Source organism: Mesoplodon mirus (genome assembly GCF_964341445.2).
Source record: "Mesoplodon mirus genome assembly, chromosome: 2".
Classification (NCBI taxonomy): domain Eukaryota; kingdom Metazoa; phylum Chordata; class Mammalia; order Artiodactyla; family Ziphiidae; genus Mesoplodon; species Mesoplodon mirus.
The window spans coordinates 126,463,539-126,483,484 of record NC_138977.1 but is presented as its reverse complement, the minus strand read 5'-3'; the positions used below and the strand labels follow the sequence as shown (position 1 = coordinate 126,483,484).

The 19,946-nt window shown below is 56.9% G+C and overlaps 1 protein-coding gene across 4 annotated transcripts in view; it reads left to right on the top strand.

The window, feature by feature from the left end:
- SH3TC1 (SH3 domain and tetratricopeptide repeats 1) overlaps nt 1-19,946 on the top strand; it is a 53,963-nt gene that overhangs the window by 23,655 nt on the left and 10,362 nt on the right. For all 4 annotated transcript variants that reach the window (XM_082633057.1, XM_082633058.1, XM_082633059.1 and 1 more), the window contains exons 3-12: nt 2,137-2,226; nt 4,545-4,672; nt 6,020-6,125; nt 6,869-7,015; nt 7,624-7,804; nt 8,614-8,690; nt 9,535-9,730; nt 12,749-12,882; nt 14,586-14,624; nt 16,450-18,195. In XM_082633057.1, the coding sequence (XP_082489183.1) occupies nt 2,137-2,226; nt 4,545-4,672; nt 6,020-6,125; nt 6,869-7,015; nt 7,624-7,804; nt 8,614-8,690; nt 9,535-9,730; nt 12,749-12,882; nt 14,586-14,624; nt 16,450-18,195 (2,844 nt within the window). The remainder of the gene's footprint in view (nt 1-2,136; nt 2,227-4,544; nt 4,673-6,019; nt 6,126-6,868; nt 7,016-7,623; nt 7,805-8,613; nt 8,691-9,534; nt 9,731-12,748; nt 12,883-14,585; nt 14,625-16,449; nt 18,196-19,946) is intronic.

The window sequence follows — 19,946 nt, the reverse complement described above, 5'->3', positions numbered from 1 at the left end:
TCTTTCTGCATTTATAGATATATTTATATTTCAGGACAGTTTAAGAGTAAACTGCAGACATGATGCCCCTTTATCCCCCAGCGCTTTGGCGTGTGTGTTTCCTAAAACCAGGACCTGCTCGCACAGAACCATTGTGCAATTTTTTCAAACTTCAAACTCTCCTGGTTTAAACAACACCATTATCTAATCTACAGACGGACCTCACTCCCATCCTGCCATCTGTCCCCGTAATGTCCTTTCCACCAAAGAAAACCCTGGTCAGGCTTTGCATTCTGTGGCCATGTGCCTGTGGAGCTTTCTAACCTGGAGGTTGATACTTTGAAGATTCCGGGCCAGGTATTCTGTAGAATGTTTGGGTACAGCTCAGTTCAAGTGTGGTTGTTTTTTCAGGATTGCAGGCAGGCACTTTGGGCAGAAATACCGCAGAAGTGTTCTGTTCCTCTCCGTGCAGCCGACCGGGAGAACTCCATGTCCATTTGTTTGGTCCCTGGTGACGTTCACGGCTCACGTCCATCACTTGATTAAGGAGATGTTTGACAGCGTAAATGTCACTGTCAAAGTCACCCTTCTTCCCTTTGTCATGAGTCAGGAGCCCGTGGGAAGATACTTGGGGACTTTGTGACTAGCCGGTTCCTCTGGTCCTAATCAAGCACTAGTTTTATCATCCGTGCAAGGTTCTTGACTGAAATCAGAACATTACGATGGTTGCTAAATGGTGACTTTCTAATGCTGTGTTCTTTTGACGTTTGTTAATGGACCTTCCACTGAAAAGAAGAGCTGTCCCCTCTCCCCAGGTATTCATTTATTTATTTTAGCATGGGTGGGCTCAGAGGTCTTTATTGCATTCTCTGGACTCTATCAGTCACTGTCATTATTTATTTCATTGTTCATATTGCCCCCGATTTGGTCTTGTGATGCATCTCCAGCATCCTGTGAGCACGTCCTACTTTCTGGGACAACAAGAGGCTCACATCTCATCTCTGCTCTCCCTGTCGCAGGCCTGGAATTGGCCGTTCCTCAAGGATCCCTGGCTTCTCATGGGGAGGACGGTGCTTAAAGCCAAGATCTGGGTGCCGTGCCCTTGTTTGGATTTGACAGGCATTTCTGAGCCCCCGCTCTGGGGATGCAGAGCCAGCAAGGGCTGGAAATGGACTCTGACCACACAGGCTTAGGGCTGGTATAATGTAGGTGGGGAGAGAGCAGAAATGAGCCTGTCGTTTTGCACGGTCCAAGGCCAACGTGGCAGCGTCGTGCCCACGGCTGAGCGGTACTTCCCCGGGGTGAAGAGGCTGCAGTGAGGTTCTGTCGGAACCCCAGGTGTTTCCAGATCAGATCCCCTTTGATCTGAAGGCCCTGATTGCTCATCCCATTGTACAGATGAGAACCGAGCAGGGCAGAGACGAGTGTGTGCGTGGAGGGGCCTGGCCAAGATGCAGACCGGGAGCTGGCTTCCCGGCGGGGGACTGGGGGCAGGGACAACCTGCAGAGGACTGGCCTCACAGGCCAGTCAAAATCAGGATGCAGCCCCATCTGCCGCAGACCCCGAGTTCCCCCTGGGCTGTCACCTCCCCTCTGTGGTCAACAGAGTAAAGGCCGCCAAAGAAGTCCACATCCCAGTCCCCAGAACCTGTGCGCACACACACACACACACACACATGTTACCTCCGCGGCCAAAGAGACTTTGCAAAGTGGATTAAGGATCTTGAGATGGGAAGATTATGCTGGGGTCAGAATCACAGAGAGATTGAAGATGCTGTGCTTTGGGGATGGAGGAGGGGCCACGAGCCAAGGAATGCGGACCCCTCTGGAAGCTGGAGAAGCAAGGACACAGATTCACTCCTGGAGCCTCCAGAAGAAAGGAACCAGCCCTGCCCGCACCTTGTTTTGTCCCAGCAAGACCCTTCTCAAACCCCAGAACAGCAGAATAACACTGTGTTGTTTCCAGAAGCCTCTAGGGTAGGGTAATTAGTAACAGCACAGTAGGAGACTCATAGCCTCCCGACCTTGTTGCGCTTTGTGACCCTGGAGGAAGGGTGTGAACGGTGGTTTATAGGGGTGTGGACATACCTTTCTTCTGGAAATACCTGGGGGTTGGCGCCTGTAGCTGAGAGTTGCCTGTTCTCACCTTAATCACAGGAACCTGCTCTGATACAGATGCTGCTGCCCCTGGCGTTTCTCCACCGGCTGCTAGGCCCTCTCCTGGCCAGATGGGCTCCTACCCCACAGGTAGATGTCCTGGGCGCTACATCGTGCGTCGGGGTTAAGTCTGGGCTGGGGATGTGAATGTGGGATCCCTGGGCGTCCCCCCTTCCCTCCGGCCTCACCCATCCCGTGGGCTTCTGGTTCAGGAGCGTCTAACCCAGGCTTCTCTAATGTGGACGCCCTGCTTTAAGGTCACCCTGAATGTGGAGGAGAGGCTTGTTAAACACAGATGCCTGGGTCCTGCCGGGTTCTGATGCAGGGAGTCTGGGGTAGGGCCCAGGACTCTGCATTTTTCACTCGGGGACAGAAGGCTGGGGTTCGCCTGCACGTGCAAAGGCCTTCCCTGGACTCTGTGTTTGCATCTGCCCACACAAGAGGGGGGCGTGGCCCTGGAGGCCGCACGCAGGGGAAGTGAAACCCCAGGAGGGACTCCCTGGGGGGGCAGGGGGATGGCAAGGGCCCTCGGGAGAGGCATTGGGGAACTGCTTCTGGGGAGGGGGTCCGAGGACGGGACGGCGGGACTTCCGCAGGGCGCTGATGGGCGGAGGGGGGCAGCACAAAGCCCCTAACGCTGGAGACCCGACCCCCAAGCCCCAGCTGTGGGGGGCGTGTAGCCTCCAGCGTTGTTGGCCGTCCACCTTTGCAGTGATAGCCGCCCGTCCTCCAGCTTTTCCTTCGGGTAGGCAGCGCTGCCTGTGGTCACTCGGGATGACCAGGACTGTTGAGCAACAAGGCAGATTATTATGGGATTGACAATTCAACCCCACCCTCTTACAGGAGCAGGAGGGGTCACTTCTTAGAACTGGTTGGGAAATGCTGGCCTGGCTTCCTGCTGGGGGAGGGGCCTGATTCCAGATCCCAGATGTGCCCCTCTGCCCCAGCCCTGCCCCCCAGGAGGGGATGGGGATGTTTGCTCGAGGGTCCCCTAGCTGGAAAATTCCAAGGCAGGTGCAAGGCTTATTCAGAGGGTGTGAGGAACCTCTCTCCCTCGCCCTCTCCACGTTCTGTCCCTCTTCCTCTCTCCCTCTCTCTTCTCCCCTCCCCCTTCCCATCCTCTCCCCTTCATCTCCCCTCTCCAGTTTTGGAACAGCCCAAGATCTGAGGATCCCTGTGGCCAGGAGGCCTCTCAGGGGGACGGGGTGTGGGTGGGCAGGGGACATTTGAGCTGGGATCCAATCATAGGGCACCAGCCAGGCCAGAAATTGGTCTGGGAGAGGGTGCTTCAGGTGGAGGACACGGTGAGTGCAAAGGCCCTGGGGTGGGTTGGGAAGGGGATGCCTCGATGTCTCAGGGGAGCAGAGAGGCGGCCACAGGCTGGAAGGGAGGGGGAGAAGAGGTGGGGCTGTGTGGGGCGAGGTGAAGCGCAAGATGCTCCAGGCTGTGCCTGGAAAGGTGGAAAGGACCCGCATTTTATTCTTCCTGAGATGGAAAACTACCGGGACTGTGCTGTCTAATACAGTGGCTACATGTGGCTGTTTATGTTTAAATTTAACTTAAATAAAATTAAAAATCCAGTTCCTCAATTACACTGTCCACATTTCAAGAGCTCAGGGCCCTATGTGGGCTGGTGGCCACTGTGCAGGACAGTGCAGAGAGCAAACATGTCCATTGCTGCAAAAATTTCTGGGGGACAGCAATGCCTGGAGGGCTGAGAGCCAAGGCGTTCCATAAGCTAGAGCTGGTTGTGAGGGGACCCTTTGGCCCTCTGTGGAGGGACCATCTGGAGGGAGGGCCAGGGCTCAGACACTGCTCAGGAGGACCTATGGGGCGGGGCCATGGTGAGGGGTGAGCATGGTGGGTTTGGCCTGGTTTTACAGGTGGGTCAGTGGGGTTCACTTGAGGACCAGCCAGTGGTGTGTGAGGGAAGGAGGTGTCGTTGGTCTGAGCGGGACTGGGGATGCGGTCCTTCTGGAGATGGTAAAGAAAGGAGGACCAGCCAGGTTCGGATGCGGGGGGCGATGAAGGGTTCTAGGATGCCCGTGGGGAGTCTGCTGGAGTTTGGATGCCCCATTGGAGCCCAGGCATGGAAGAAGTCGGGGCTGGAGGTCACTGACTTGGGACCATTTGCTGAATGCCTGCCCTGTGCTGGCCTGTCCTGGGGCTGTGACACAGTCCACTTCCTCCCATCTCTGTAAGATGTGGGTAGCACGTAATTCATTTACCACCAAAGAAACTGGGCCTCAGGGGAGAAAAGCACCTGTGCAGAGTTCTCACAGGCAGTGCATGTGGGGTGTGAATCCGGGTCCCCATGTTTGTGGGCGGGGGCCCTCAGGAGAGGGAGAGCACCCCACAGAACTGGCCTGGGCCAGGGAAACTGCCCACCTTGAACTTTCCCCTTGCAGACCTGACTTTGCAGCTGTTGGCTGTGCAGAGGAAAAGCGGATTGCCCGACCCCAGTCTGCAGCAGGTCCTGCGGGGCCGGCTCCGTCTTCTGGAGAATGACAGCTGGGAGGTGGCCCGTGCTCTTGGGGTGAGTCTGGCTCCTCGGGGGGCCTGGGTGGGCAAAGGTGCAGGGGATCCACACTTGTGAATGGGGTGGAGGAGGACTGCTCGGAGGAGAGGGCAGTGGACCTAGGAGGAGGTCTGTCCATGATGTCCAGACCTTACCTGATGGTGCCACCACCAGGGTGACTTGTCCCCCGTCTGCTCTCCTGGCTGTCTGGCTCCAGGGACAATGATCACACAGCCCCAGACACACGTGGGCCACCACTTTCTGAATGCCCCAGTCCCTTTCTCCATGGACACCCCACCCTTCTAGGATTTTTAGTCTCTTCATAGGGGGCAAAAAGGACTGCTGTGAGTTGATCTTATTCTTTCCTTGATTTGTTGGTGATTGGCCTCGTGCAGATGGACGGTCTGTCAGGAGGTTGGTGGGGAAGGAGGCTGAGCTGGGTGACCTCCCCATGGCAGAGGTCCTGGGGCTTAGGGTTGGGAGGCCACAACCTGACCTTGCACTCAGCCTGGCCTGACCTTGGCTGAGGTCCCTTAGCCTCTGTGAACGCAGCTTCCTCAGCCACATACGGGGGATGCTTAGCTTTATTACCCCACGGAGGTGCTGCTGTGAGGACCTGCGAACAGCAGGCATGGTGCACCCAGCATGGTGTTCTGCAGTGGGGCTGCCCCTGTGATGTCAGTCCAGGGTGCGTGCTGGCTCTGGGCTGAATCCCGGCTGTCCCAGGCTCAGACCTCGGAAAGGAACCGGGACCTTATTTCTTAATCCAGATGGAGATGAAAATAGTACCCTCTCCCCCTTGGTCAGCGTCAGCTGGTGTCACTTTTAATGCCCCAGCACCACCAGGAGTGTTCATGGGATGGGTGTCAGGAGAGGGGATGCTGGACCTGCCACAGAGGGTGCAGGTCCAGGGCATGGAGGCTGTGAGCTCTGGGAAGGAGTGGGGCTGGGTACAGCCCTGGGGAGCCACAGCTGGCTTGAGAGCAGGAGAGGAGCAGCTTGGTTGTAAAGGAATCAGCTCTGTGCTTGCTGTGTCCCTATCAGGGTCACTTAAAAAATTAATTAATCAATTAATCTGTGCCAGGCCTTAGTTGCGGCACGCGAGATCATCGTTGCAGCTTGCGGGATCTTTAGTTGCAGCATGCAGACTCAGCTGCGGTATGCATGTGGGATCTAGTTCCCTGACCAGGGATCGAACCCATGCCCCCTGCATTGGGAACGTGGAGTCTTACCCACTGGGCCACCAGGGAAGTCCCGCCAGGGTCACTTCTGCAAAATGTTTCTACTGCGTGGCTCCGTCCTCCTGATGGGCAGACGCCCCAAAGCCACTGGGACTGTTTCTCATTTCTGTTTCTTCCCCATAAGGAGCTATCAGCCAGGCTGCTGTCCATCCACAGTGACCAGGATCGGATTGTGGTGACGTTTAAGACTTTTGAAGAAATCTGGAAGTTTTCCACCTACCACGCTCTCGGTAAGGTGGTGACCCTCGCAGACCCAGTTATGGGGATGCTTGTCACACACCAAGCATTTTATGTTATCAGTCGGGGCTTTAGACTAAGTTAGTTCATGATGGCCTCTCGGGACGTCACCTGTTCTCAGTGAGGTTGTGATGAGCGGAGTCGCAGATGCACACGGGTCTGAGCGCGACTCACCCCCAGGGCAGCTGAGCTCTCACTGGCCGAGCACAGACCAGGAAACCCTGTTTCAACCTCAACCCAAGTGCTTTCTTTCTGAAACATTCCCTGTTCTAAGGGAGACTTGGACCGTCTAAGTGTCTCTCCTGGGGAAATTTGCTGCCCCACTCCCAGTCTGAGGGCTGAGGAAGTGAGAAATTAGACTCAGAATGACAGTTTCTTCTGCCCCTAGAGCAGGGCTGTGCCCACGCCTGCAGCGTACGTGATCTCCTTGATCTCCCATCCCATCTCATAGAAGAGGAGACCGAGGGTTCTAGAAGAAGTAACTAGACCCCGCCCGACCTTCCCAGGTCACAGGGAGGCAGATGAGTTGTCCACCATCATGGCTGGTCCTCTCGCAGCCCAGATGGTCAGACCTGTGGCCTGACCAGGTAGTGGACAGTACCATGAGTCCCCAAGGGCCGGGTGGTCCGTCTCCCTGGGCTTGGTCGGTGCAGGGCTCGGCCAACACCCAGCCAATGAGGGCTTCCCTGCCCCTGGCCTGGATCCCACTGGTAACCAGGGCTGTCTGCTTCCCCAGGCTTCACTCATCACTGCCTGGAAAACCTGCTTGTGGACCAGACCTTCTGGCTGCTCGAGCCTGATGAGGACCAGGAGACGACCATCCAAGTCCACGTGAACGAGGAGGCCTTGAAGCTGACTCACGAGAGCCTCCTTTTCCAGGAAGGTGAGCGCTGTGCAGGCGATGGTAACCTTGGTCAGCTCCTCGCTGGGCTGGGGACGCCCCGGGGCTGCAGGCAGCAGAAGGGCTCTGGAGGTGCCGGAGACTGAGGGCACTTGGGGCAAGGAAAAGCCCTCTCCAAGAAATAACAGAAAAGGGGTTTGGCCAGCGCCCCCCTAAGCCCTAGTTCCTGACCAAGCTATTGCTCTAAGTACCTCAGTGGCCTCACAGTTGGGCTCTGAGGCCACAGCAAACAGGGCATTAGCTGCCTGTCCTTCCCCAGCCACAGAGCGGACAAGAGGAAGCCACTGTGGCTGGACTCGTCGGTGGTGGTCCAAGCAGGAAGGGCCCTTGGAATCACATGTCAAGCCCCTCATAGCCCAGATAGGGAAACTGAGGCCCAGAGAGCCTGAGGCTGAGCCACGCTCCGGGCAAGTCCCGGCGGAGGGGGGACTCCAGCCCAGGTCCGGCCTCCAGTGTCTTTCTGTGGATGCAGAAACTGGGGTGGGGGAACCCCTGCAGGTATTCCTGGTGGAGAACAGGTAGTCCCGCCTGCAAACTACAGCTGTCCCTGTGCCCAGCCGCCTGAATGACCACCCTCTGCCGCTTTGAAGGGCCTTTCTTTGTCCTGTGTCCTGACCACCATGTGAGAGTGATGACTGGCCTCCAGCCCCTCAGGCAGGCTTCAGGGTTTCCACAGGCAGAGGCGGCCCTGGCAGTGGACTCTTTGGACCCCAGCCACAACACGTCGTCAGAGGAGGGGACAGCAGTGGAGCCTTTGATTGCATTCCATCAGTAGGTACCGACCTTTGTTTCTCTGCTTCCTGTGGGTCCAGCGTGCTCTCCGGCCTCCCGGAGACTCCCCCAGGCCCGGGTCCAACCGTAGGCCAAGGCGGGTAGACGGGGACCGGTGTGAGCCCGAGGCAGACCTGGCCACGACCCCTTCTGCTATTTTCAGTGTGTGGCTTCAGCAAGCCAGTCCAGCTCTCTGGTCCTCAGGGCTGCCACCTGCATAACAGGACAGTGACACCTCCCGGCAGGGCTGTCCTGGGATGAGATGGCCTAGGAGTGTACAACATGGGGCTCTGGCTTCCTGTTCTAGCTTGTTCTGGAAAGCTTTTGCGGGAGCTACATAGCCTGTGCTCGTAGTGAGGGAGCACGCAGGGATCTGTGCAAATAAGAACCAATGCAGGGACAGCCTGGGGAAGGCAGGGACAGGTAACATGCAAGCTCATGCTCATGTGCTGAACGTGGGGCATAAACTTGGCTTGAGCTGGCAGCCAAAGCAAAGAGAGAAACTACATCTCCTCATGTTCAGTGTCTATGAAATGACAGTCTGTGGCTGAGGTTCTCTCCCTGGGGGATGGAGGGAGGTCCCTGAGGATGCCAGTGTGAGGGAGGGCAGGAGGCACCTGGACTGGGGGGCGTGGGGCATGGCTGGAGCTGAAGGCTGCACACGTGGGTGTATGTGTGTGTGTGCGCACACACGTGCAGTGGGGGTAGGTGGTGGATTTCGCTCGGGTCCCTGGGGGCTGTTCATCTGTCCAGCCTACACACAGTTTCAATCCACCCTAAACCTAAAATCCTCTCTCATCCCACTCCAGGTGGGCTCTTAGGGTCCCCTGGGACCCCATCAATGACTCCATGGGTGGACCTGTGACGCCGGACATCCAGCCGATGGGTAAATATTTCCACTGGCCCTCCTCCCCTGGGGAAGAGGTGGATGAGGAGGGGCAGGCACCAGCATTCCCGAAGCTTCTGCGCCCACCCTGAATCCTCCCCAAGGCAGATAAGGCAGCTAGACTCCCCTCCAGTTCCTGAGGCAATAACAGAGGCTCAGAGAGGTCCACTGGCTGGTCCAAACTCACACAGCACGCGGGGAGGCCAGGCCGGTGTCCCTGGTCACTCCGCCTCTAGAGAGTAACTTCCACACCCTATTTGACCAGCACTTCTGCAACTTCTGCTCTCTTTCTGGCACTGGGTCAGACACCTCGGAGGACCCTCAGACGGTGGAGGTGGGGTGGGTGGGCAGGACCCCAGCTGAATTCACCACGTGTGCAGATGGAGGAATGAGAGGCAGGGGTCTTGTTTAGAAAAGGTGGCCTGGGTCCCTGGTTCAGTGCATTGGCTCTGCCCCAGGTTGCTTGATGTCTGGATGGCCTGTGGACCTGTTAAGTGGACATAAGGCCCCATGGGAGGACATTTGCAGCTGGATTTACCCTGGGTGGGCCCTGGCCTTGGAGGCTGACAGCCCTGGGCCAAGTTAATCAACATCCCCAAGCCTCAGTTTCTTATCCTCAGCGTGGGGATAAAGAGGCCCCCCGCTTCAGGTACCGCATGGATGTCCAGCCCCTCGTGTGCGGTAGCCCTGCACCCTGGCTAGGTGCTAAATCAGTTCCTCAGCAGGATGGCGTGTTCCCTGGCCGGGGACACCACCCATGTGGCCGAGGGCCGCCCGTCTGACTGCCCACCCACCCCCCGGCCCTATCCCCCCCAGCACTGACCATGTGGCCTCCTTCCTGCAGCTGTGGGCCTGGCCTCGGCCGTAGCGGACTGCCAGGGCTCAGGGCCCGAAGAAATGACCTTCCGAGGCGGTGACCACATCGAGATCCTGGGTGCCCAGGTGCCTGGCCTGCCCTGGTGCCTGGGCCGGCATGCGGCCTCCGGCCAGGTCGCCTTTGTGCAGACGAGCCTCATCAGTGTGCAGGGCCAAGCGTCTGAGTGAGTGGCTGAGGCCTCACCCCCCTCTGACTCCACCCCCTGCCCCTGTGGGAACCCTACCCCGTCCACCTGCTTCCCAGGTGACAGATCCGCAGTGTCCTGGACGGCACCTCCTGCCCCTCCCTAGGCCCTCTTCCTGGTCGTCACTCCCACCTCTGTCCCCAGGGCCGGGCCTAGCCCAGGGCCATCCCACTGTCCCCAGGGCATGACTTCAGCTTCCTGTCTGGACCCCTCCTGCCCTTCCTCTAAGTGCTGCCAGGGTTGGTCCTTGAAATACAAAGGTATCCACGTGCATGGGTGTCTTGGGGCTGCGGGGACAGCACCACAAACTGGGGGCTTAAAACAACAGACTGGAGGCCAGACGTCCAAATCACGGTGTAGCCAGGGCCGAGCTCCCTCTGGGGGCTCCACGGGAGGGGACTTCCCGCCTCTTTCAGCTCCTGTGGCTTCAGGCGGTCCTTGTGGCCGCATCACCCCAACCTCTGCCTCTGTGTTCACGTGTTTTCCTCCCTGTCTGTGTCCTCTTGTCTGTCTCTTGTAAGGACACCAGTCATTGGATTTAGGGACCATCCGGATAACCCAGGATCATCTCCTCATACCAGGATCCTTGACTTGATCACATTTGAAAAGACCCTATTATTTCCAAATAAGGTTACCTTCTGAGGGCCCAGGGGGACATGGATTTGGGGGGGACGTTATTCAAGCCAGTACACCCTGCCATTCCCCTTCATAAAACCCTTCAAAGCTCTGGGCCTGTCTTTAAAGGCCTCTTGCAACCCAGGCCCTGGTCACCCCCAGTTTCAAAGGCCACCACTCACCATTGTGTCACCCTGAGGTCAGCGTGCTGGTTGGCTCACCCCTTCTAGAACGACTCTGGGTTATGCGCCTCCCTCTACGTGAGATGTCCCCTCCATCCCGACCATCCCGTTTTCCTGGGGGCTCTCGATGGGCCCCAGTCTCATCTCCAGTGGCTCATCCCTGGGCGCACCCTTCCTGGCTGTGCTCTTCTCCCCGTGTGACCTCCCCACCCCCATCCAGGGAATTCTGAGCCAGGACTGTCTGGTCACCTCCAAGTCCCCACTGCCTGGCCCTGGGCAGCAGCAGGGGGGTCTTGAGAGAGTGGTCAGCTGGCACAGCTGTGTTCTTGACCTTTTGTTGTTAAGACCTCAGCCCAGGAGTCAGTGTAGAGAAAGGACCTTTCACTGGGTGAGCATCTGCCCCTCGGATGCATTGTGAGATGCTCGTCCTCAGGGCCTCGCTAGCCCTGACATCCCGTCTCATTCTTGTCTGGCACCTCAGACAGACCAACGCCTCCCAAACCAAGTCTCGGAGGCCACTTTGGCTTCATGACATGTCCCACCAGTCACTCTGTTTCCTAATTCAAGTGTCTGTCTGCTCCATGGCCTCCTGTTCATCAGAAGCTGTTTGAAGCTGGGCTGGGCTCGGATGCCCAGAGCAGCAGCTAGACCCAAGTTTCCCAAAGTGTGTTCCCCCCAGGGCTCCATCTCAAACTTCATCAGTGAGGATGTGCTTTCCATATGCCCTGGCTGGTGGTCCACAGGGATTCCCAGCACAAGGAAGGCACCCAGAGTCTGAAACTTTTCTTTCTCCTGTTGAAATGCATTTTTCACACTTGACCTCCAGACAACGCTCTCAGCTGTTGTTCTATGGGACACGCTTTGGGCACCCTTGGTCATCAGCTCTGGGGAGACCACAACTGCTCAACAGATGTCTGGGCTCCATGTGACTTAAACATGTCCTGAGCTTGCTAATGGGCTGAGCTGCAATTGCTGTGGGAATGAGCCAGTTTGTTTTGCCCTCCCTTAACCAGAAGGGTGACAGGGCCCAGTGCCATTGGTCCTGTTTACAGCTGGAGAAGCCCTAACAACTTCCCTCATTCACTCAACAAATGTTTACTGAACATCTTTCCTATTCCAGATCTGAGTCTTTTATCTTTTGTTTAATGAGCATTCTGGTAGCTATTCATTTCTTTTAACTTTATTTTGACATAATTTCAGACTTAGGGAAAAGATGCAAAAAGGGCATAAAATTCCTTAATGTCCTTCACCCAGGTTGCCCAAATGTTGACGTTATGACATTTACTTTCTCCTCTTTTATTTTTTACTTTTTTTTTTCTGAATTCTTTGGGAGTCAGCTGCAAACATAATGTCCCTTTACCCCTAAATAATGCAATATGTGTTTCCTGAAATCAGGACATCATTTGCATGACCACAGCACAACTGTCAAAATCAGGAAATTAACATTGATAGAATCCTATTTCTGCAGACCTTAGATTTTACCAATTTTTCCGGTAATTCCCTCTATAGCCAAAGAAAATTCCAGACCCCATGTTAGTACCTGTCTGTCTCTTTAGTCTCATTTCCTTGATCTGAGACAGTTCCTTGTTCTCTTTGTCCTTTAGGACACTGACACTTTTGAGGAATACAGGTCTATTTTATCGAATGTCCTGCAATCTACCCTAAGGTTTTCTTTAACTTCTCAAAAGAGCTCCCTCTAAGTTCTGAAGTACGTTTGAAAGTTTCATATTTTGCTGGTAATTTAGCCCTGTAAGCAGAAGTTGCCTCCCCCTCCCTGTCTCCTTCCCTTCCTCTGTTCCTTCCTGTTTTCCTCTCCCTGACTTTTCGGAGCACACACGTGCCCTGAGTTCGTGTTGTGTGAGGCTCTGTGTGGAGCTTACAGTGTGGAGCGATCAAGTCTGCCTGCAGTTGTCACGGCCGGCCTTGCAGGGGAAGGAGCATTTAAGGTGGTGCTTTGAAGGCTGCCCAGGAGCTCACCTTCCCTGGATGCTGTGACCAGCTGCATCTGTCGCAGCATTTCCTGCTTCTGGGTGTCTGCCTCTGGCCAGACAAAGCAACCTTAAGGGCAGGCTCTATTTTGTTTTTATCACTGCTTGGCACAGGATAGGTATGCAGGGACCATCTGTCAAGTGAGGGAGTGGAAAAGGGTCTTTGTGAAATCTTGGAAATGAGCAATCTAAATGCACTTTATTTTTTCCAGCTGGGAAAATGTTATTTTTCTCAGTGAAGAGGAAAGGTCTTTCTTCAGCAGCGAAGGACGCTTTTCTGAGGAGGATGCCAGGCAGCTACTGAGGAGGACGTCCAGCACAGACGTCTGCACTGTGTACAGCTTGGGTAGGTGTGCGGGGTGTTGGGGGGTGCTCCTCCCGCCCCCCTCGGGATGGCTGCGGGCCCCTCTCAGGACCCGCTGCTCATTGCGCCTTACAGCCCATGATTTAGGACATTTTTCTCAGGGCAGACTTCTGGAAAGACCATGAAGGGTGCAGAGCTTTCCCGTGGCTGAGACCCCATCAGCCCTATTCGGTCAGCACCGGGCTCTGTGAGTTTGGACTGTCCATTCAGCAGAGCTTTGGATGGATCTGGCTTCACCCACTGTTCACAGTGGCAACCCCTCCTCCCCCGCACCCACCCCGCTTCCCTTCGGGAATGTTCTGCTTCCTCCGTCATGCCACAGTAATGAATGCCAGCCCCTGGGCTCTTAAAGGTGATCAGCCAGATGCTGTCACTGCCTGCCTGGTAGGTGGGGACATGCCGGGCCAGACACAGAGGAGCCAGGGTAAGGGGCCGGGAGATGCAGGAAAGTGGGCCTGAGCCTCCCAGCTGCCCGAGGGTGGGCCTCAGCGAAGCCTTTTCTCCACTAACTCCAGGTGCCAGCCTAAGGCCCCCTGCTGCACTGGGGCAGGGCCAGCGTGCGGGCCCCGGGCTGCAGTGCAAATCGTAGATGAAGGAAGTGTGTCAGCAGCCACAACGAAAGGAAATGCAGCAGAGGGGACGGTGCTGGAGCAAACTTACCCCCAACTCCCACGGGTCATGGGGACGTAACACTACAGCTCATTCCTTCATTCCTCTGGATGGAGATAAATGCTCGCATGTGTACACAACCACACAGATATATGTACACACATGCACACACACTCACATGAATACATACAGACACATCCCAAGCCATACACGTACACATATACCCACATATCCACACATCCACAATGTACATATACATACGCACACGCTCGTGTGAATACATACATACACATCCACACACATGTACACATACGTGTACCTATGTACACACATCCACATATATGTGCATATGTACACACACCTTTTCTGCCTGCTGGCTGACACGTGTTATAAGGCTTTTCCTGCCAATATTAGATTTAAACTTTCAAGATCCCACAAATCAGTTTTTCTTCCTAAACAGGCATACTTAAATTTGACCTTGGCATATCAGGCTTAAGCCAGCCTGGCACACGATTTCTTCTCTTTCTGAGGAGGCCGCATTGGGACCCTCGTTAGTGGGGTGTGGTGGGATCCTCTTGCCGGATGCTGTGTAGTTGACAGCACTTCACACTTCCCATGTGTTTTTACAGCTCTTTTTCTCCTTTGGTTTCTATGGCAACGCAGTGGGCAATTAGTGCCAGCCCATTTTCAGGAGGTGGGAACTGAGGCGCAGGGGAGCACTGGCAGTGGGAGAGGAGGGGGTTCAATCCCAGATCTGCCACCCTGCCCCTGGGAGAGCTGACGGGATCAGGGGGGAGTGCGTCCCCTGTTCCCAGAGCGGGAGCAGCAGAAGTCAGCAGCCTCTCAGGGAGGATGGAGTCCTGCAGGGGTGGACACATCCCTATAGGGCGGGCACACATCCTGGAAGATGTGGCTTCTCGGCCAGTGCCCCACCCCACCCCCGGCCCAGCCCGTTTCCCCTCAGGGAGCTGGTGTCACGGATGTTACGATTCTGGTACGCCTCCCACCCCCCGACTTGGCCCTGGGCACAGAGGGTGCTGGCCGGAGCGTGATGCTTTCTTTCTCTCCCTTTTCAGACACAGAAGAAGCTGAGATGGAGCAGCAGAAAGAACATGGTATGTTCTTCCCACACGGCCTGGGGTCCCTCCGGGCATGGGGCTGGGCCTTGGGGTGATGCTGGACAGAGGGCGCGGAGCTGGGCCTGGATGGGTGCTGGCCACGGACCTTACTCCTCCATGGGGGAGGGCTGGAGGGGGGACGTTGGATGAGGTGGAGGTGAGGCTCCCCTTCACTGCCGCAGCAGGTCCCCAACAAACGTGCCAGCCCCCCCGCACTGTGCCCATGTAGGGAGGGTGACTGCTCCATTGCCAAGCCCATGCCTGGTCCCCCTGCACTGTCCCCAGCAAAGATGGACCATCCTCGCCATTGTCTGAGCTCATGCCTGGTTCTGGGTTCCTTTCAGGTAACCTAGAACAGCTGAAATTTGCCCCATGCCTTGCTTGGAGGGGTGAAGGGGGTGTGGAGGCTGCTGAATTTGGAGCCTTATGTTGGAAAAGTCTCTTGAGGATCTGCTCTTTCCTGTGGGGGGCTGGTTCAGGGAGACCCCCTCCTTCTCCCTCCACACTTCCTCTCCCCACAGTAGGGGGTCAGAGTCAGGGAGAGTCTGGGGACACAGGTGCCAAGGACCCTTTGAGATTCCCTGGGGATGGGATCCATCTAAGCACAAACACAGAAGGACCACTTTGGGAGGTGGTTGAAGAGGCCCGGAAGCCAGCCCCCCGGGGTCCCAGGGCTATTCCAGGGCCCTCCCTCCCCCCAAGACCCTCTGCAGGCTTGTCTTCGAGGAGATCAGCTGTCGGGGACAGGATAACCAGGGTAACGTGGGAAGGTGCCCTGGGGAGCCCACTCGCCTCCGCTGGATGCAGTCGTTTCTTAGCTAATCAAGTACATGGTCAAGTCGCACATTTGCCGCTCAACCATATTTAATTTTTTAAATTCCTAGGCTTTACACACTAATAGACAGCTTTTTTTGTTTGGTTTTTTTTTGTGGTACGCGGGCCTCTCACTGTCGCGGCCTCTCCCGTTGTGGAGCACAGGCTCCGGACGCGCAGGCTCAGCCGCGGCATGTGGGATCTTCCCAGACCGGGGCACGAACCTGCGTCCCCCGCATCGGCAGGCAGACTCTCAACCACTGCGCCACCAGGGAAGCCCTAACAGACAGTTTTGAACATATTTTTCTATCAAGTGAACTCGAAACAGAAGAGTCTTTATATCCTGGTTCTTTCCTTCCAGACAAATTCCCCTTCAAAGCCCATGTTTTTGCAACAGGAAATGTAGCTTGTTTGCTCCTCGAGGCTGGACATGCCTCCGGGCGCTGAGTCCATCCAAGGCCAACAGTCCCTTGGCGGGCAGCTGTGGGCACCTCCTTGTCCCCAGGCTCTCCGGCACTCCTCTTTAACCCTTTAGTGACCATGAGCCTCAGATTCCCAAACCAGCCAAGATGAAGGGGGAGCCCCGGGCTCTGGAAGCCATTCCCAGTGTTTCCTGTCATAATGACCCCCATGCTAGAGCTGGGCAGATGGACACACAGGCCACTGTCAGTTCTGTGGGTGCTTTTGAGCTCATGCTGGTCAGCAGATCTGATTGGCTACTGATTGATTTCATGGGTGTTCCTCACCTGGCTGAGAGGGAAGGACAAAGGCAAGGAGCGTTTCTCGATAAAAGCTTGGCCAACCTGCTCCGTGTCCTCCCAGCAGTCACTCCTACTGCGATCCCGCACCGCGCCCAGCTCTGCGCTCCACAATCCACAGAAATCTCAGACGCTCAGGGCAGCCCCGTGGGAGAGGTGACAGGGACCCTGCGACTTGGGGAGGGACGCTCCTGGCCCAGCCTGGACTCAGGTCACACTCTAACCCATGTGGGCATTCTGGTCACTTGCAGAGATGCCCCCGCCTTGCCTGTACCCAGAGCCATGTGAGACCCTGCAGAAGGTGAAGAATGTCCTAGAACAATGCAAGTCCTGCCAGGGCTGCCCCAAGGAGCCAACGTCCCTGGGTGTCCACGGGGCATCCAGTGGTGTGAACTCGCCAGACACCAAGTCCTGCCGGGGCTGCCCCAAGGAGCCAGGGTCCCCGGGCGTCCATGGGGCATCCAGTGGCACGAGCTTGCCGGACACCAAAGAGCCCTCCTTCCGCCTGGACGCCGGGGATGCCCGGGCTGACCCGGAGGCCCTGGGCTCCCTGCTGCTGTTCCTGGACAAGCCCGGCTTCGAGGCTGGCTTCCAGGGCCTGTATGACCTCTCCCCGCCCGAGCTGAGCAGCGTGTTTGGCAGCTTCACCGATGAAGAGGACCTGGCCCGGCTTCTGGCTGAGGCCCGGGGGGTGGCCAAGAAGGCTGGGCTGCCCATGGCCCTGGCCAGGCTCTGCTTCCTGCTAGGGCGGCTGTGCGTCCGGCGGCTAAAGCTGTCTCAGGCCCGCGTGTACTTTGAGGAAGCCCTGGGGGCACTGGCGGGCCGCTTCGGAGACCTCGTCCTGGTGGCGGCTGTGTACACCGGCCTGGCCGCCGTCCACCTGCGGCAGAAGAACAGGGAGAAGTGCGCGCAGGTGGTGCCCAAGGCCTTGGCCCTGCTCCTGGGGACGCCCGGCCACGTCGGCGGCTCCGACGCCGAGTTGGGGCTCCTGAAGCTGGGCCTGCGGAGGGCTATCGGTGCCTGCAGCCCGCAGGCCGAGGCCCGGGCCTGCTTCCTGCTGGCCGAGCACCACGCCCGCCGCAAGCAGCCCGAGGAGGCCCTGCCCTTCCTGGAGAGGCTGCTGCAACTGCACGGGGCCTCAGGGGCCCCGGACGCCTCATGGCCCGTAGACTGCTACCTGCTGCTGGCAGACGTCTACAGCCGCAAGTGCCTCCCGCACCTGGCACTGAGCTGCGTCAAGGTGGCCTCGCAGCGGGCGCGGGGCTCGCTGGACAGCGCGCTCCGGAGTGCGGCCCTGGTCCTGCGGGGCAGGCCCCAGCTCCCCCGCCTCCCTACCCAGCTCGCCCCCTACCTCCTGCAGGCCCTGGCCTCCCCGGCCTCGGGCGTGGGGCGGGCACTGCGCGGCCCCATATACGCCAGCCTGGCCCGGCTGCACAGCCAGCACGGGCGACAGGGCAGGGCCATCGCCTTCATGACGCGGGCCGCAGAGACGGACGCCCAGATTGGCGGCTGCATGGTCGTGGACCGCCTGGTGGCCCTCGCCTGGTTGCACGTGCTTCACAGGCAGATCCCGGCAGCCCTGGACATCTTGGAGTCCGTCCTGGAGGCGGGGGTGGCCGCCCTGGACCAGGAGGGCGTGATCGCCAACATGGTAGCTATTGCCCTGAAGAGGATGGGCAGGACTCGGCAGGCAGCCGAGGGCTACTACCGCGCCCTGCGGGTTGCCAGGCGCCTGGGTCGCCAGCGGAACAAGGCGGTGGTCCTGGCCAACTTTGGGACCCTTTGCCTGCAGACCGGTGCCAGCAGGCTGGCCCAGCACTACTTCCTGGAGGCCGTGAAGGTCTTCTCGCGGCTTCCCAGCGAAGAGTGTGGCCCAGACTTCACCCAGGTGCTCCTGCGGCTGGGTCACCTGTGCACCCGCAGGGCCCTCACCCGGCAGGGCAAGTGCTACTACGAGTGGGCCTTTCTGGTCGCCGTGGAGACGGACCATTTGGAGAGTAAGTGTGGGGCACACTGGCTTCCTGGAAAGAAAGAAAATACGTTTTCTTTCCATCTCTGTTCAGAACACACCTGGGGTTTGCGATTCAGAGGCGAGCGGTTGTTTTTGCACTGACAATGCCGAGTACTGGAAACCAGCAGATGTTTGCAGACGCTTTGAGGGTGTCCCACTCTGGGCCAGATGTCACCAGGGCAAACGACTCATCACGGTTTGCCTGGGACCGTCCTGCTTTGTGCATTGAAAGTCCCGAGGCCGGGAATCCCGGCAGTCTCCGACAAACAGGCGGTGGTGACCCTGGACGTAGCCCAGGCCAGGTGGGGGCAGCCATGCCAAGGAGCCACCTGGGCCTTGAATGTTGGGTGCTTTAGCTGGTGCTGACATCTCCCAACAGCCCTGCACACCTGGCATCTCCCTGCACAGAGGGTGCAGGGCAGTTGCTTCATCCAACAGCTACTTGTGTGAATACGCCAGGCTCTGTGCGGGGCTCCACCTACAAATGGACCCGAGTGGTCCTCACTGGGGGCTGGTGGCCAAGCATGGGAAACAGATGCCTGGGTCACAAGAGCCACAAAAGCAGGAGCTCAGCTTAAATATGGGCAGCATCAGGCCTCAACTCGTGGGTCGGGGCAGTCTGATTAGTCTGGGACTTGAGGGATGAGGAGGGTTTAGCCAAGCACGGGATGGGGGTCTGGCAGAAGGACAGCCAGTGCAAAGGCCCTGGGGTGAGTGAGCTGGGCCACACAGGGAGGTGCAAAGTTTGGAGTGGGAGGGTCAGGTGGAGGGGTGGTGAGAACCTCAGGTGGGAAGCTAGGCAGGGGCCCCGGAGCCCATACTGTGGTTTGGTGTTTTTCCTGAGAGTGCTGGGGAGCTACTGAGGGATGTAGACCACTCACTGAGGCTGGAAGGGGTCCCTCTGGACCTCCAGAAGGAACCAAGAGCTGGGTCCCTGACTCTCCCTCTGCCCTCAGGCAGGTCCTGGTGGTGCTCATCAGTGGAACGTGCCCCCCCCACTCCGTGTGCCTATCAGAAACCTCCTTTGGCCCACCTCCCCAAACCTGGGCACTGGGGGATTCAGACTTGGGAATGCAGAGCTGGGGGACCCAGAGGGTCATGTTGTTTGCTCCTCCCCCATATTGAACAGTGAGGAGACTAAGGGCTAGGGTGACACCCCAGGGTCACTCAGTGCTTGGTCTGGCTCCTTTTTTAGCCCCTTTCAGTGGTTTGTGTCTTTCTAGGATTTGTCCATTTCATCTTGGTTACCTAATTTGTTGGCAGACAATTGTTCATAGCATGCCCTTTATTTCTGTGAGATCGGTAGTAATGTCCCCCTTTTCACTCCTGGTTTTAGTCATTTTCATCTTCTTTCTTTTTTTTCTTGGTCAGTCCAGCTAAAGATTTGTCAATTTTGTTAATCTTTTCAAAGAACCATCACTGGGTTTCATTGATTTTCTCTATCTTTCTATTCTCTATTATTTTATCATTTCCGCTTGAACTTTTATTCTTCCTTCCTTTTGCTTGCTTTGGGTCTAATTAACTTTTCTTTTTCTAGTTTCTCAAGGGGGAAGTTTAGGGTTTTGATTTGAAATTTTTATTCTTTTTTTGACACAGGCCTTTACAGTAATAAAGTCCCTCTAAGCACTGCTTTCTCTGCATCCCCTAAATTGTGGTATGTTGTGTTTTTATGCTCACTCATCTCAACTATCTTCTAGTTTCCTTCCTTGACCCACTGGTGATTGAGGAATATGCTGT